Genomic DNA, 13,056 nt, shown 5'->3' on the forward strand with positions numbered 1-13,056 from the left:
TCCTCTATAAGCTGTGTGACTGGAAAGTCCAGTTCCGAGATGCTTCAACAGAGCCTCTCTGGCACGGTGCAGCCCCTCCTCTCCTCTGATGACTGTGGGAAGGGCACTGTGCCATCCCAGGAGGGCGAGGAAGCTGACCCTGGCACCATCAGACCCCTGCTCTGCCCCTGACACACCATTCAGAACGGAGGCACCAGGCCTTAGGAGGAAAGAAAGGACCATCGTGTCCTCACTCTTGTCTCTCTCTGATGGACATCAGCTAAGAGCACTGCTGTATGCTTTCAGCTTTGTTGTGTCTCGTCTTTTCTTAAAATTGTCCTCTCTCTGATAGCCATTTCAAGGGTTTATATGGCCTCATTGCCCACAAAATTCTCTTTCATATGAGGCTTCTCAGGGTACCATTTTTCTATACCAGTGAGACCTGAATCATCAAAAGATGAAGTCCAAAGTTCTGTGAACCACTGGTGGGGAAAATAAAGTTACCACTAGCATATGTACCCTTGGAGGTAAGGAAGCTATTTATTTGAGTATTATTCACTGTTGGAAATGTTTTATTTTTTATATTCTTAACCATTTTTAAAATTGAAGTCTATTTAATTTACAATGTTGTGTTAGTTGCAAGTGTACAGCAAAGTGATTCAGTTATACATATATGTATCTATTCTTTTTCAGATTCTTTTCCATTATAGGTTATTATAAGATATTGAATACAATTCCTTTGTAGGTCCTTGTTGTTTATCTATTTTATATATAGTAGTGTGTACCTATTAATCCCAAAGCCCTAATTTATCCCTCCCCCCATTTCCCCTTTGGTAACCATACATTGTTTTCTATGTCTGTGAGTCTATTTCTGTTTTGTGAATAAATTCCTTTGCATCATTTTGTTAGATTCCACATATAAGTGATATCATATGATTATTTGTCTTTCTCTGTCTGACTTATTGTACTTCACTTAGTATGATAATCTCTAGGTCCATACATATTGCTGCAAATGGCATTATTTCATTCTTTTTCACAGCTGAGTAATATTCCATTGTATATATGTACCATATCTTCTTTATCCATTAATTTGTCAATGGACAATTAGGTTGCTTCCATGTCATAGCTATTGTAAATAGTGCTGCAATAAACATTGGGGTGCATGTATCTTTTTGAATTAGAGTTTTCATCTTTCCCAAGATATATGCCCAAGAGTGGGATTGTAGGATCACATGGTAACTCTATTTTTTAGTTTTTTAAGGAGCCTCCATATTGTTCTCCTTAGTTACTTCACCGATTTACATTCCCACCAAGAGTGTAGGAGGGTTCCTTTTTCTCCACACCCTCTCTTAGCAATTATTATTTGTAGACTTTTTAATGATGGCCATTCTGACTAGTGTGAGGTGATACCTCATTGTAGTTTTGGTTTACAGGAAATGTTTTATTTTTTTCTTTTTGGAATATCAAAAAAATATGGGTCAGTATTAATAGCCTTCAAATACATGAAAAAGGCGGTGGATACAAAGATTTCTTCTACTGCCATCATGAACTGCTGCAGGCTAGGAGCTGCGTCTCACTCTTCCGTGAGCTCCTCACAACATCTAACAGTGGTGAGTTCAAGAAACAAAGCAATGAACCAGCACTGCCACTCCGAAACTTCAGTTGAAACAGTGCTCCTTCCCTTCAGATCAATCAGCCTGGACTAAATCATTATCTGCTCTTTTTATTTATGGAGGAAAACTGTCAGGAGTTAGGGGAACCATTTATCTGACCTTCGGAGGCTCTTTCTAACTGAATGATCTCGGGTGGTATTTGTATAATATTCAAGTAGATAGATACATCCAATAATTCACAAATATAGAAGTCATTATTTTAATACAATAGTTGGGAATACAATGTGAATAACATAAGCCTGAGATTTAAATGTTTTTGAAGAAAAATGCAAATAAATGGGGGTAACCAGGCAATTAGATTAAAGCAGTTTGGCCAGTGCCAACTGGAATGTCTACCTAATGTTGACAGTAACACTGTTTAGAAAATCAAGGTAATTAACTCCTGCTGACACTGACTGAAAACTGGCTAAATTAGATCCCTAAAAAGAGCAGGGGGAAAGGAGAATTGGGGACACAGTTGTACGAACACAAAAGGAAACTCATGAGGGGAAAGCAAATCTACTTGAGGCTGGGGGAATAAAAGGAAAGGAGAAGAAAGGGAAAGACACGTGTGATGTAAAACTCCTGTTCTTTTTCTCAAGGTTTCAGATGACTTTCAGATGGCACCACCCCAGTCAGCTTTCTCCCCACTCAACCCTTCACCTCACCACAAAATGTACAACAAAAGCAGTTGAGAAGAACAGAGCAACTAGATGGTGAACCACCTCCCACAGAACCTCTAAAATGTCTGAATCTTGAAATGTGCCTGTCTGCACTTTGTTTGGTCCATGGTAAATTCCCAACAAATCTGGACTAATAAAATATCCTTGAAAAGTTAGTGTGCAGAGTTACAAATTTTAGACAGATGGTGGGAGCCAGACTAACAACAAGGAACTGACTTTTCCTCTTTGGTACCACCACTTGGTTGTGTAACATGTTCAAGCTGATGGGATGGCTATTCAAGTCAGAGTAGTACACTGCAACTAATGTTTTCAAAAACCATGAAAAACCCATCTCCCAAACTTCCAATAGCTTGGTGAGGTTCTCCTTAAGCTTCCAAGCAATGAAGATCAGTCAATGTCAGTACAGAAGAATTTTTACCCACAAAAAATTTTTACAGTCAAGTCTGTTAATACTGGTTTATTTGCAGCCCAACCTCCTGAAGACAGCAAACAGTGGTATTGGTTGCCCTCTGCAGTAGGCTGGTGAATTCAGCGAAGTATCAAGATCAAGAAAATGCCAAATGCATGTAACTAATTCTCCTTGAATTCCAGAAATGCTGGCAAGAGAATGAGTTCTTAAATCTAGGATTTTTTTTTAATAATGTCTTTATTTCTTCTGGTTTGATCATTCTCCTTTCTTTTTTTTAAAATTTTTATTCATTTATTTATTTTTGACTGCATTGGGTCTTCATTGCTGTGCATGGGCTATCTAGTTGTGGTGAGTGGGGGTTACTCTTTGTTGTGGTGCGTGGGCTTCTCATTGTGGTGGCTTATCTTGTTGCGGAGCACGGGCTCTAGCTATGTGGGCTTCAGTTGTCATGGCACGCGGGCTCAGTAGTTGTGGCTCGTGGGCTCTAGAGTGCAGGCTCAGTAGTTGGGGCACACGGGCTTAGTTGCTCCATGGCATGTGGGATCTTCCCGAACCAGGGATCTACCCTGTGTCCCTTGCACTGGCAGGTGGATTCTTAACCACTGCGCCACCAGGGAAGTCACTTAAATCTAGGATTTTAAAGTTGAGGGTATATGGGAAAGTAACACACCACTCAACCCCAACCCGATGTTGGACTGTCTGTGAGGCAGAGTAAGCTGGCCTGTTGATTTTGAGACATCATGGGAAGGTCCGAGGCGAAGATCCTTCGATGCTGAATCAGTAGTCAACCACAGCAGCTATACTTCGAAGCTTCTCAGAGAGTTCTCCAGACTGAGAACTTCCATGGTGTGTGCTTTTAAAATATCTCTACAAATTATTTGAAACTATTCCCATCAAGAAATGGAGTCTAAATTTCCTTCCCTTAAATATGAGCTGGCTTTAGTGACTTGGATTCAATGAAGAAAATGAGGCTGGAAGTGACATGCTGTGACTTCTGAAGCTGGGTCATAAAAGGAGACGCATCTGCCAAGCTCTCTCTTGAACTGCTCACCCTTGAAATCCATCTGCTGTGCTAAGAGAAGGTCAGGCCAGTGGAGGGGCATGAGCATGTGTTCCAGCTGACAGGCCCAGCAGTGGTCCCAACCAGCAATCAGCATCAACCAGCTGATGTCACGGGTGTCACCTGAACCTTGTGAGTGAGGAAGCCTTCAAGAAAACTCCAACCCTGACTGCCCAGCGACCATCTGACTGTAACCACATGAGTGAAAACCATGTAGATGAGGCCTGTCAACTCCCAGATCCATAAGAAATAGTAATAATAATGTGTTGTTGTTTTAAGAGAGAGCTCTGCAAAACATGGCGTGTTGGTAAAGTCTGGCCTGCAGCCCATTATTCTACAGCCAGTGATCTAAGCTAGGTTTGGTACATTTTTAAAGGGTTGTAAAAGAATCAGAACCAAACAAAGAAAAACATGCAACAGAGACCATATATGGCCCTCAAAGCCTAAAACAGTTATTCTATGGCCCTTTATAAAAAAAGTTTGCTCACTACTGTCTCAAGCCACTAAATTTTTCAAAGGTTTGTTATACAGCTATAGATAACTGGAACACATGGTACTTTTTGAACAAAATAAGTGTCACCAATGGGCAAATGATGGATTTAGAGCACCATGAAAGTCACACTGAAAAGCCACAACTCAACTGCTATCTGCAAGTTAATACTTACCCTATCAATAATTGCTATTGTACAATATTCTAATTTCATAAACACACTTGATCAGCCAAAGCAAAAGTGATGGTAATATGATTCATCAACCAAGAAGAGTATCTTAAACATGTATCTCAGATTTGATTCTAGATTAAACTTCAAATTCTCAGAGACTCATTAATAATTTTAGTAATAACAGCTGGTATTTACTGAATCCTTATTATGTTCCAGACACTGTTCTAAGCTATTTCATATGTATTACTTCAATTAAGCCTCATGACAACCCTTATTTACATTTTACAGATGAGAAACTGAGGCACAGAAAAATGTTCTAACCTGTACAAGATCACACAGGTAGTAAGTCTGGAGCCAGGACTGACTTGCACCTGTGAAATTCATCACTGCATGATGCTGCTCCTCTCCAGAAAAAAATGTCTAATCAAGACACCCAATCCTGGGTTAAAGAACGCAGCTGGCTTCCACAGGGCAGGCAGCACCCACACTCTCTTACCAGTCTTCCCTGCATGCTGCTAGTCAAGGGTGCTCTCTACCCACAAGGGATCAGGCCTGAAACCCGGGTCCCCATTTCATTCCGCTGGAACCTAGTACCTCCAATAGCACTAGTTTTTCTGTTGAGAATATCTGAAACTCCTAGACTATCCCCAAACTACAGTTAGTTTTAAGCTGTTCTTTCCAAACCATCAATGTCTTCCTTACATTTTTCCTCTGGTTTCTGTCAATCAACACATGGAAAATTATGCTTGCCAAAGGAATGATTGTCAGGAGAGACACAACAGGTTCTACGTTGCCAGCTCTTGGCTAAACAAAATCAACAGACTGACCAAAAGCCAGTGGTCCAAATCACTGTTAGGACCAGTGATCATGGAAAATGAAATCAGCATCAGTTTCCTCATCTGCAAACTGGAAGTGATGATACCTATCTTTATGATTTGTTGTGTAGCTAGTGCCAAGATGTATAAAGGGCCTAGTCCAGTGTCTGGCATTCAATTAATGGTGGTTATAACTATTGTAAGTTTAACACAGAACTTGCCTCTCTTTTAAAGAGCTGATAATTGGCCAATGACATTTCACTGAATAACTGGAAAAGCTGTTAATCACAAAGAAAGATCCATATTCATGAAACCAGACACAGAATAAGAGTTGCTGCTTCCCATTGGTTACACATCTTTAATCTCCCTTTGTAACAAGCCTTTTCACATTGGAAGGTGTGGTTTTAATTATCTATAAAAATGGCCCCTTCACATTCTTCTTTCCAGCTGAACTCGGCACAAATAGCTGGAGATCAGTGTAAGAAAGAAAGAAAAGGCAATGCTCCAACCTGAACAACATGCAAGGCCACCTCAGCACAGTGACCAAAGGCACACACAGCACTTTGTCTACTCACCAGAAGGGAAAAATAATGAGGCGGCTGATGAAAAATATGATGGAGAAGATGAAAAACAGGGTGTTACAGGTTTGCTTCCATCCGGCATAAGAAAACATCTTAGCAGACTGAGAAAATAGAAAGAAATTGCATTCAGATAGGGTGATATTCATGTAAAATTTTTTAATTAAATATTTATAGATTAAATTATACCTGGGATTTGCTTCAAAATCTTGGTGGGGGTTGGGTTATGGATGAGAAATAGCCGAAACAAGATTGGCCATATCGATAACTGTTAAAGCTGGATGATAGGTCCACTGGGCCCATTATACTCTTTACCTTGTCATATGTTTGAAACTTTGCATAATATAATGTTTAAAAAATTAGCTAGAATGACTGTAATATTACTCCTGTATTTCACAAGCACTACAAATTAGCATAATTAATTTTAGCATGTATTTTATCTGGGCATTTATTGAATTCCTCCATTTAACTGGGAGGAGAGCGGGATTGAAGAAAGGCTGGGATGTGAGTGAAGTCCTGGGCTGGGCTGGGCATGTTGCAATCAAGGCGGCTACTTTAAGGCAGATGACAGAAGAAGTGGAGTTAGGAGGCAGCCCTTGGGGCCATGTCCTGGTTGAAGTAAAGTTTCAAGCACTTGATTTTCCCTACTTACTTTATGCTAGCCTGTAGTGCTCATACTATCTATGTTGAGTGAAAAGAATTACAGAAAATGTTGTTTATTGTGGTACTAATGTAACGAGGATGTTCTCTTGCATTATCCAGTGGAGCCCAAGGCTGAATGGGAAAGAGTCTGAAGTTGGGGGTGGGAGGTCGGCAGGTGGGTGGTGTGGTTCAGCCCTGCCAGTTTCAGAACTGAAATCACCCAGGAACCTCAAGGCCCATCTAGAACAAGAGAAGCAGCTTATTACATTTCAGGAATGGTTTACATTGCATTTTCCATACTTACCATGGGGTAAGAATGTGATCAGACTATGGGATTGGCAGGGTCCCAAAAGGGAACAGCCTCCATTGCTGAGATAGAAGGCTGGCACGCCAGCTGGGCAGGACTTGGGTATGGGGAGAAAGGCCAGAAGTTTAGAGGGCTTGGAATGGAGTGGGGAGCTGTTTGAAGGGTCAGAAGGTAGGCCAGGGCAGGAAGCTAGAGATGTGCATAGGCATGAAGAGTGCTACTTTGCCCCCACTTGTGATAGCAAAGTAGCACTCCTTTGGGCAAATGCACACGTGGCCTATTCTGGGCTGTGCAAAGATGGATATCAGAGAGAAACCCCTCTCCTTTGCTAAGTATCAGTCAAGATACTGTTAAAGTGTTGGGTCCTGGATCCAAACTTAACATGCAGAAAACTAGAGAAGATCATGAAGATGCATGAAGAAGGCACAAGGTTGCTTATGAGTAAAAATTGTAGATGTTGAGGCTGTTCTTCCTTGCAAAGAAAGAACTAAGAAATGACCCAACAACTGTCTTAAGGAACATGAAAGATTAATAGTCTCCATCTTTAGGAAGGTCTAAACAGGGGTAAAAGTTGTACCATGTCTGGGTTCAATTAGAACTTGACTGAGAGGACAAACACTAAAACAAACTACTTGAGGAAGCTATGGAATAGGCACTTCTGGAGAATATAAAAAATCGGCCCCACGCCACTATTCAATGTTGTTTCTACCACCAGCTGATGGAGGGTAGTGGCCTCACTCACCGAACCTCAAGTTAGATCATGACTTGTGAATCAAGAATTATTGATGATCATTAACAACATGAAGCTGTTCTCATAGTTTACCCATGTAGGGAACTGAGTTTGACATTTCATTTTTCTTCTGTTTTTTACCTAAGGACCTCAGAACATTTTCAAACGATAGTGAGCTAAACTGCACAATATACCCTAAGAGGTAGATATGACTTCTCATGCTACAGCTGAGGATAGAAACAAACCATTAAGTGATTTGTCCAGGTCACCTAGGGAGCTATGTCATGTCAATGGCAGGGTAGACAGGGATAACACGGTGCTCATTCCCAGTCCCAACACCTAACTCTCCCTTTTAGTAACACAATGAAGCTGTTTTTACGGTGGACACACACCAAAGGCAATTGAACTAGAGGGTTAGAAGAATAGAGTAGCATAAAATTTTTAACTCATGGCCAATTTGGTCTTAATTTTCAGGCAGGGTTTCTGAGATATGATCAGAGCAGGAGGTAATTATAGCAGAGATGGCTACATTCAGAGAGCAACACACGGAAAAACTGGCACAATCCTTCCTAAGCCATGTGTTGCCCTGAAGCACATATAATAATCTTGATGTTAGAATGGTATTTACATGTCTAATTACGATTACATACAAGAAATACAATTCTGTACACAGCTAATGTTTTAACAACAGCCAGTTGCTTTGAAATGGCTTCAAATGACTTCTGGTTATATCTAGAACAGGGTTTGGCAAATTACAGTTCAGCCTATGGGCTAAAGCTGGTCAGCCCTTGAGTTAAGAAGGATAAGAATAGTTTTCACATTTTTAAAGGGGTACAAGAGAAAAGAAAAAACAACAAAAAAGAAAAATATGTGACAAGAGATCCTATGAGGCCCACAAAGCTAGATTTACTACCTGGCTCTTTACCAAAAAGTTTGCTGAACCCTGATCTAGAAGAACAAGATCTTATTAAATTAAATTAAATTTCTTCCATATCAACTTACATTCAGTTATTAGCCCTTGAAGAGGCAATCCTGAATGCAAATAGGTTAGCATTATTTCCCCCGGCTTCATTATAAATGAGTATATTTAAATGATGAACAATGGCTCTAAGTACAGCAGGACCCACTGCCTCAGGGTAAACAGGAACCAAAGCACATCAGAAACATGTAGAGAAAACAATCCGAATTTTGCATTGTTCCTTATATTTTGTGTGGTTTGGGATTAGGAAGACTCTTGTTTTAATGTCCCCTGCTCTGAAACATTCCTTCCTTAGAAAATAAATGTCATTTAAATAAACATCGGCTTTCATTCCTTAAAGCTGGAGGAGGGTCCACGCAGGGAGGTGCAAGCATTCAGTGTGTATTTAGCTTTGCTTAAGTGAATATACGGTGCCGACCAACTTTAAAAATCTACAATGTCATAGTCCAAGTTTTCCGTTTAAAAGCTTAGAGTTCATTCCTCTTCAGATACCTCAGCTTACTTCCTAAGCTAATATCTGCATGCAACTTGCATAAGTGGAATCCCACAAATTAACCTCTCTCTCGAGTACCATGGAGAAAGAAGGTTAGAAAATAAAAACTGAAAGCTTTCCTTTCTTTGAACTTGAAAGATCTGGGGACCTAGAGACATCTGCAGACTTTGGGTGTTTTCAGGACAGAGAGCTCTGCTAAATCACTCACAGACAATTCTTCCTGTGAGGAGTCACAGTTAACCCAGGACATGGTATTGTTATTAGTTTTTTAATGGCAAACGTTTACCTCCAGCCAAATGTCGGCCACATCGTGTAAAATCATCACGAGGGTCCCACTGCGAATATAATTAGCACACCAAGAGAAGCTCATCAAACTAACAGCAGCCAGGTGGTGGATGACATGAGCTAGAAAATCCTATATAATGAGGGGAAATGGAAACCATTAAGCAAATGCAGTTATTTCTCAATCACTGGAAGAGATAATAATAATTTTAAAACTAACAACTTACATCTGCATATTTTGAACTGTGTAAAATGCTTTCACTTTTATTCTTAAGCACAGTCCTTGTGAGGGAGATAGAACAAGAGTTATCCTCATTGATTAAGTCATTTAACATTGAGATAGCATTGAACCGTTGTCATCTAAGTCCTAATATCTGCTGTTCTTCCCACTGCCCTACACTGGATATATGTACACACACACACACACACACACACACACAAGACATACATACACACACAAGCATATTCCTGTGTACATTTACATTTATTGTTAATTCCCTGCCTAATTCCAAGACAGATATAATAAAACTACACAACTATTAAAATAAGAGTTACTGCATATGAAATAAGGAACAAATGAAAGTGGAATAACTGCAGTAGCAAAATACTTCACACCCACCAGGATAGCTATAATAAAAAAGACAAACAATAACAAGTGTTGTCTAGGATGTGGAGAAGTTGGAACCCTTATACATTGCTGGTAGGAATGTAAAATGGCATGGCTGCTTTGTTCGAGTCTAACAATTCCCCCAAAGGTTATACATAGGACTACTATATAGTCTAGCAATTCCACCCCTAGGTATATACATGAGAGAAATAAAAATATATGTTCATGCAAAAATTTGCACATCAATGTTCATAGTAGCATTATTCATAATAGCCAAAAAGGTAGAAACAACCCAAATATCCATCAATTGATAAATGGATAAACAAAATGTAGTATATCCATATAATAGAATATTATTCATTAATAAAAAGGAATGAATTACTGATGCATGCTACAACATGAATGAATCATTATGCTAAGTGAAAGAAGCCAGATACAAAAAAACATATATTGTATGATTCCATTTATATGAAATATCCGAAAGAGGCAAATGCATAGAGGCAGAAAGTAGAGATAGTGGTTGCGTGGGGCTGTGGAGGTTAGAAGAAATGCGGAGTGACTGCTAAAGGGTACAGGATTTCTATTTGAGGTGATGGAAATAGAATTGACTGTGGTGATGACTGCAGAATTCTGCAAATATACTCAAAACCATTGCATTATGCACTTTAAATAGATGAATTTTATGGTCTGTGACTATCCTGATTAAAATGTTTAAAAAAACTTAAAGACTTCAGTTTCCTTGTAGCCAAAGTAAAAGAATAAACATGATAATAATAACAGCCTAATTTATTAAGTACTTACTATACACCAGAAAGTGCTTTGTATGAATTAACTTATTTAATCCTCACAACAACTGGAGGAGATAAGAACTATTTTTAGCTCTACTCTATATATGAGGAGACAGATCTAGCTTAGCAAATGTAACCAACTAGCTCAAGATGTTAATGAGTGGTGAAGTCAGGGATCCAAACTTCGTCAATTTGACTCCAGAGCCTGTGCTTTACCCAATTCCTAATAATTTTATGTCTCTGAAGATGTGTATTTACAAATATATGACATATATCTACATTTAATTTTTGAAAAGGTGTCCAATGCACCTGTAAATAATAAAGAGAAAGCAACTACTGAAAAAAATAAAAGGATCAAAAGTGGGAAAAAGATAGGATCATTACAGGATCAACCTACCTGAGTATACCTATGAAGACCTTCTAAATAATGATTATTTTCAATTCTATCCCTTGAGAAAATGACTCAATCAATTAAATTTTGACATATTCTTAGCCTAAATTAAGTTAATAACAGTTAAACTATAGCTGTTATTAAGTTTTATGAAAAAGGAAATCATTTCAATCAGATTTTTTCACAGTATGTTCTTATGGTTTATTCTGTAAGTTTCTTTTCAGATCTCCAGTTGAGCAGCTGACTGGGCCCCTTAGTGATAGACTGTGCACCATCGCTCACTCAAACATCATTTAGTCAAGCCAACTTGGTTTTATCTCCTTAATACTGAATTCAACTTAATTTTATTTATCACCCAAACTTTGCTACAAACCAATCTTTCATATAGAGCGTAGCATATAAAGTACATGCCAAGAGTATTTGTCATTTGATCTGTACTGCTAACGTATATGAGGAAATCCGTGACTGCTCTGAGAGTCTAATACAATTTTCTGTACCAGCAAATAGGAATCAGTACCAACCAAACAGTTCCTAAAATACCACACTTTGTGACCTCAGAGGATGCATTTAGCATGCCTGTGACTTAGTTTCCCTGCAAATAAAGCAAAGCTAATAGTGCTTGAAGCAATGTTTTCTAACAAGGATCTTGGATGAATTAAGGAAAAAATGTTTTCAAAGTCACTGAATACATCAAAAGAATTATATAAAGTGGTCTGTAATCAACTAAAGGACGTGGCTGTAGAATTAAAACTACTAGCACTTTTCTTCTTTGCACTGAAGAATACTAAATTCTCAAACCAAAAGAAAGAAGCAGACATCATAAAGGAGAGTTCTTTTCTTATTGAACAAGTGTAGAGCTTCAAAGTTAAAGTTTCTATAATGTTTCACTACAAATACTTACCAAGGCACCAAAGTATGAGCATATTTGCACTATTCTTTGTGTTATAAAAGCAAAAAAGTTATGAACTGGAACTGAACATATATAAAAATATGATTTAAAGATTAGGATTTGGGGCAGGGGGATAAAAACTTTTGAAAAAAATGGATAAAGTAGTTTTGTAAATAAGACACTTACCTTCCTCTTGATATCAGAGCCAAGGCTAAATAAGAGAGACCAATAAAAACTCATCTCCAAAATGTAGTACCAGTACTGAGATGGCAGCAAGGGCTGAGGAAAACAAGAGTATTCACTACTTTAATGTCACCATATAAACAACTCATTTTAAGGATTAAAACTATTGCTTATACCTATTTATATTCCACAAAATTCTCCCAAATAATAATGTTTTACATTTCAACTTCTGAGAAGAAATCAGAGACAATATTTTGAGGCATTTTGTTTCTAAAAAGAGAGACAAGAATTCCAGAGTCAAGTTAAATGTTTTGTTTAAAATTTAATAAAACTACAACAGGTGTAAAAGCATTCTTTTAGTTGATTGAGAGTTAAATTAGAAAAATAATTTAAAAATCTTTACTTAAGAACAATGGAAAAGCTGTTCTGCTTGTCCCACAAAATACCTTGTTTTATGTTTCTTGAATACTACTCAAATCTGATGTCCTAACCTCTTTTGTAGTGACAAGATGGTGATCCAAATTGGCCCATTCTCAAATGGGACAGTAATAAAATATATACAATTATTTAAGTACTCTAAAAATGTCTCCTGAAAAAAACAATGAAATTTCCATAGCTAGAATTTTCTTTAAAGTAGGAGGGGTGGTGTGCTTGTTTTAGCTAAGCTGAGACACTATATTATTTGGTGTGATGGGTTGTAACATTAATGCCCTCAATGAATCTCACCTTCTCATATTCATGCCCTGGTACAGTCTCCTCTAACATCACCAGGAGGCCTTTGAATCTTGGCCTTTGGTCAAGGGGACATAGCAACTATGATGCAATCAGAGACCTCATAAGCACCATGTAAGAAACCTGAGCTATCCTTCTGGAGGTCACAAAGTAGAGCATCAAGGTGTCCACTGACAAAAATACAAATGAGGGCAC

General features: G+C 38.5%; 1 protein-coding gene across 8 annotated transcripts in view; it reads right to left on the reverse strand.

Moving 5' to 3' along the window:
* Window positions 1–13,056, reverse strand: part of CERS3 (ceramide synthase 3) — a 110,478-nt gene that overhangs the window by 47,556 nt on the left and 49,866 nt on the right. For 7 of the 8 annotated variants that reach the window (XR_005018744.1, XM_036843294.1, XM_036843296.1 and 4 more), the window contains exons 7-9: window positions 12,133–12,225; window positions 9,276–9,404; window positions 5,836–5,942 (exon numbers count right to left, since the gene is read on the reverse strand). Coding sequence is in view for 7 of the 8 variants with exons in the window: in XM_036843294.1 (XP_036699189.1) it covers window positions 5,836–5,942; window positions 9,276–9,404; window positions 12,133–12,225 (329 nt within the window). In the remaining variant the exon portion in view is untranslated. The remainder of the gene's footprint in view (window positions 1–5,835; window positions 5,943–9,275; window positions 9,405–12,132; window positions 12,226–13,056) is intronic. The other variant, XM_036843299.1, reaches the window with a different exon arrangement.

The sequence above is a fragment of the Balaenoptera musculus genome, chromosome 2 (assembly GCF_009873245.2).
Source record: "Balaenoptera musculus isolate JJ_BM4_2016_0621 chromosome 2, mBalMus1.pri.v3, whole genome shotgun sequence".
Classification (NCBI taxonomy): Eukaryota; Metazoa; Chordata; class Mammalia; order Artiodactyla; family Balaenopteridae; genus Balaenoptera; species Balaenoptera musculus.